General features: G+C 33.4%; 1 protein-coding gene across 1 annotated transcript in view; it reads left to right on the forward strand.

The window, feature by feature from the left end:
* CheA84a (Chemosensory protein A 84a) overlaps positions 1-4458 on the forward strand; it is an 8558-nt gene that overhangs the window by 2923 nt on the left and 1177 nt on the right. Inside the window, exon 3 of the mRNA XM_067046591.1 lies at positions 388-546. Within this exon, the coding sequence (XP_066902692.1) occupies positions 388-546 (159 nt within the window). The remainder of the gene's footprint in view (positions 1-387; positions 547-4458) is intronic.

Raw genomic sequence — 4458 nt, forward strand, 5'->3', positions numbered from 1 at the left:
TCTTATCATTGAATCATTTTGTATCTTTTTATACCTGATGAAGCCCTGCAAAGTGGGGCGAAACGTCGGAAAATAAATAGTTGTAAACTATTTTTGTTTCCCTTTTGATCGCAACCATCTTCTTATACTGAACTGAAAAGTGATGAATCCCTTTTTAGGGGCAAATTTAATGAAGTCATTTATTTAGTGACTTTTAGAAAAAATATCTATTTTTGTAAAATGTGGAAATTTTTATTCCTTAATAAACACAATATTTTAGATGGTATATCTAATTGTACTTAATGTACTGTATATTTGAGCTTATATTTAGCCCTTTCTATGAAAAAGGGTTATCAAACTATAAATAAATTGTTTCACGATTGTTATATTTTTTTCTTGTGTTGTCAGGCGGTATCGGACTTGCATGTTTGGGGTAATGGCGGATGGAGACCAGGATTCTTCACACTTGACAGTCCTCATGTCTGCACAGCTACAAAACAGCTCAACCCAAAATGGTTTAGCCAATTCATCAAGAACACTGGCCGGGATGACTGTCCTATTCCTCCGGTGAGTCAACTTAATTAGTAAATGAGGTGTAGATAGTTGACAGTAGATTAATGATTGGAGAAGTTTGTCCGGGGGAGGGGGGTCAGCAAAAAACAACATAAATAAACAAAACCATATTTATTTATTTTATGCCGACGTTTCGACCTGAGTTTCAGGTTTTCATCAGGGGTTGTGGCGTAGAAGGTAGGCTAGTAACTGTACTAGCCTATCCTCTACGACAAACTTCTCCAATTAATTAGTAAATGCGGCCCAAATATGATGTTTACTGTTTTACTAAATTTTCTAAATGAATGGAGGAATAATATGGACCTATGCTATAAAATAGAGCTTTTTCTCATTTAATTCAAAAACCTTGAATATTTTTACGAATCTATAAAAGGAAAAAATATATAAATAAATATCTTATGGAAGTATGATCAGTTATATAGAACGGACCTGATTTAAAATCACAAAAACACTGTATTTGATGTTCACGAATTTATAATTTTCACATAAATGGAATATGATTCGGGTGCGGTCAAATAAAACTCAAATAGTAATAACTATTTTAATTGAGCCAACGTTTCGCCCCATGTTGCAGGGCTTCTACAGGGCTAAAAAAGATACAAAAAATTAACACAAGCAAAAAAGTAAATGGAAAATTACAAGGGTATACAATGAAACGTAAGAATTAAATTAGAAAATTAAAAGGTTATAAACAATAAACGGAAACAGTAACATATAAAAAGAAGAAAGTACAAACTAAGAGATGAAAAAGGGGGATAAGAATAAAATCAAGAATAAAGGAAGAAAATGAACGAGACAGAATTCAAACTTGTTTTGAAAGAAGTCAAAGTCAGAGTGAACCGTTAGTATTGGGAGGAGTGGGGGTGGCAGTTAAGCACGTAACATTTGAAAATAATTTTAAAGTAAACAGTGTAGAAAATATTAAAATTTGGTAAACAATAAATGAAAGTTTACATAATAAAAGGGGAGAAGAAATATTTTAAAAAAAACTATAAGTATACACGAAAGAAATAAAGTTAAAAGAAAGACAATATACTGTTCATTTGGTATAGTGATTAGGATACAGAGGTTTGTAAAACATATAATAGAAAAAGTAATTAATGTAAGAATACTTAAGCTAGTAACATATGAATATAAATTAAAAATAAGATACATAAATATAAACTATAAAATATAATTAAATTAAGTTTGAGGGTGAGAATTTAGAAAATAAAAGACATGACAGGAAAGTGGGCTTTTGAAATGCACAACGTTGAAAAAAGAAGCATTATGAGGGTTTTATTAGGTTCAAAGTGTGTGGGTATTTCAGGAAGATACAGTCTTTATAGACTTGATGATTGTGAGAATTCTCCGTTTAATTTATGTAAATGGACTCCGAGATAAGCAAGTATAGAAGTACTATCGAAATTAAAAGCATGATTCAGGTTTAAAGCATGTTCTGACAATTTAGAGGCAAATGGGTTACAGGAATTGATAGAAGTTTTGTGCTGGGAAGTTTTGTTCTTAAGTTAATTCTTAGTTTAGCCGATATAGAATCCCTCCAACGTGAGGCGAAACATTGGCTTAATTAAAATAGTTAATACTATTTAGTTTTATTTGACCGCACCCGGACCATATTCCATTTATTATTACTACTATTTATCTTCCAGTATGTCACAAAACACGGTACAAGGTACAAACACACGGGGCCCTCAAGGTACAAACACACGGGGCCCTCAAGGTACAAACATACGGGGCCCTCAAGGTACAAACACGGGGGGCCCTCAAGGTACAAACACACGGGGCCCTCAAGGTACAAACATACGGGGCCCTCAAGGTACAAACACGGGGGGCCCTCAAGGTACAAACACACGGGGCCCTCAAGGTACAAACATACGGGGCCCTCAAGGTACAAACACGCGGGGCCCTCAAGGTACAAATACACGGGGCCTTCAAGGTACAAATACTACTAGAACAATCTTAGCCGCAGTATTCGCTAATTAATCCGCCGTTTTGTTGCGTCACCTCTACGTTACGTCATGCCATTACTCCTACTTCACCTTCTGAGACTTCACCATCTCTTCAGATTTCGTTATCTCTTCAAACTTCGTCATATTTAGCTTCTTCTGATCTTATTCATCCCCACTGTCATGATCTCCACAACTCTACTATTTTACATTGCCCTACAAATCTGAACGTTTTTGCTCTATTCAAATTAAAATATTCCTTTTCATAAATCTAATTTTAACACATTTGTGCAATCTACACAAGCGCCTTACAGATAAACCCAACAACGTATTTTCCTTCTGAAATGCAGATCTTATTAACTTTTACCAAAATCCATAGATAATTCGTTTAACTATTTTTTGATCACCTCTTCTCTACATTCTAAATATTGCCATTCTTTACTATTTTTTAAAAAATCGTTCTTAAATCTTAAAATTAGGGAAATCATTCAACAAATTGAATCCCTTAAATATGAAATTTCTAATCTGACACATTCACTCACTTCCAAAAAATCTTTTTATCTATCACAAAACAAAAATCGTTCCCAAATTTCCAAATTTGATAATATTTATCAATTTTCATAATAAAATCTATCCTAAAGGTATTGAAAAATGGATCCATAACATATCTAACTTATCAATTCTTTCTCCCTAATTTTTAAAGACCTTTCTTTCACACGCTCCTTTTCCAAAACTAACGACCAACTTATAATCACTAAAACTGACAAAACCAGTGATCCGGCGAGAGGGATGCGCTGGGGATCTTTTGAGCTCTGCTCTATCCCTTACCCGTTGGGGATAGAGTGGGCTCAGGGATCCTCAGGTCGATTGTGTAAATATTGTACATTAGAGTGTAAATGTGACTATATATTATATTATTTTGTCATTATGTTATTTTTTTTTCTTTCATATACATAGTTTGATTATGTTCATTTTGTTTATTCTTCTGTTTGTATATATTTTAAGAGAATTTTTTTTTTCCATTCATTTATTTATTTTAGTATGTATGAGATCATTCATCACTATTATCTATTGCCCACAACTGTGTGATGTAATATCTATCAATAAATAAAAAATATTTTAAATAAAAAAAAAAAAAGCTGACAAAAGTAACTCGACTGTGGTTATGGGCAAATCTGAATATGTTTACAAAATTCACATCCTTCTGTCTGTCACAACTACTTACCAGCCTACCACTCGAGACCCAACACCCTCACTTATTAAGGACATTTCTTGATATCAATAAGATTAACCACCCCACCTAACTTGGCCATTCTCTTATAATTCGTTCGTTAGTCCCTCGCTTATACGGACTCCCTAAAATCCATAAACTTGGTAACACCCTTCGTCCTATCATTTCTAATATCAACGATCCTTCTTCTATACTCAGTAAATTTCTTCTTCCTCCCCTTCAAATCCTCAGCCATAATAACCCTTATGATATCCGTGATTCCTTCTACCATCAAAACTATTACAATCCTTCAATATACCTGAAAAGTTTATCTTTACCTCCTTTGATGCCGAAGGCCTTGTTACTAACATCCACATTGACAAAGCCCTTCATAACGTTGAGAAAAACTGGATTATAATTCAATCTCATACCACGCTTAACCTCACCTCATTTTTTTCAGCTTTAGAACTTTTCTGTAATTCTGGTTACTTGACCTTTCATGATAAATTTTACTACCTGATTAGCGGACTTGCGATGGGGAACTGGCTTGCCTTTAATATCTTTAATATTGTTCTTAACGACGTTCTCGACTCCATAATACTTCTATTCTACCAAGACATAATTTTCAACAAGATGTACGTGGACTATCTCTCTTATTTTATTTTAGAATGAATGTGATCATTCATCACTATTACTACAACTGTGTGATAGATTATAATATTTATCAATAAATAAAAAGTACTTATATAT

This window comes from Halyomorpha halys, unplaced genomic scaffold, assembly GCF_000696795.3.
Source record: "Halyomorpha halys isolate HHAL.00 unplaced genomic scaffold, Hhal_1.1 Scaffold1420.1, whole genome shotgun sequence".
Taxonomy (NCBI): Eukaryota; Metazoa; Arthropoda; class Insecta; order Hemiptera; family Pentatomidae; genus Halyomorpha; species Halyomorpha halys.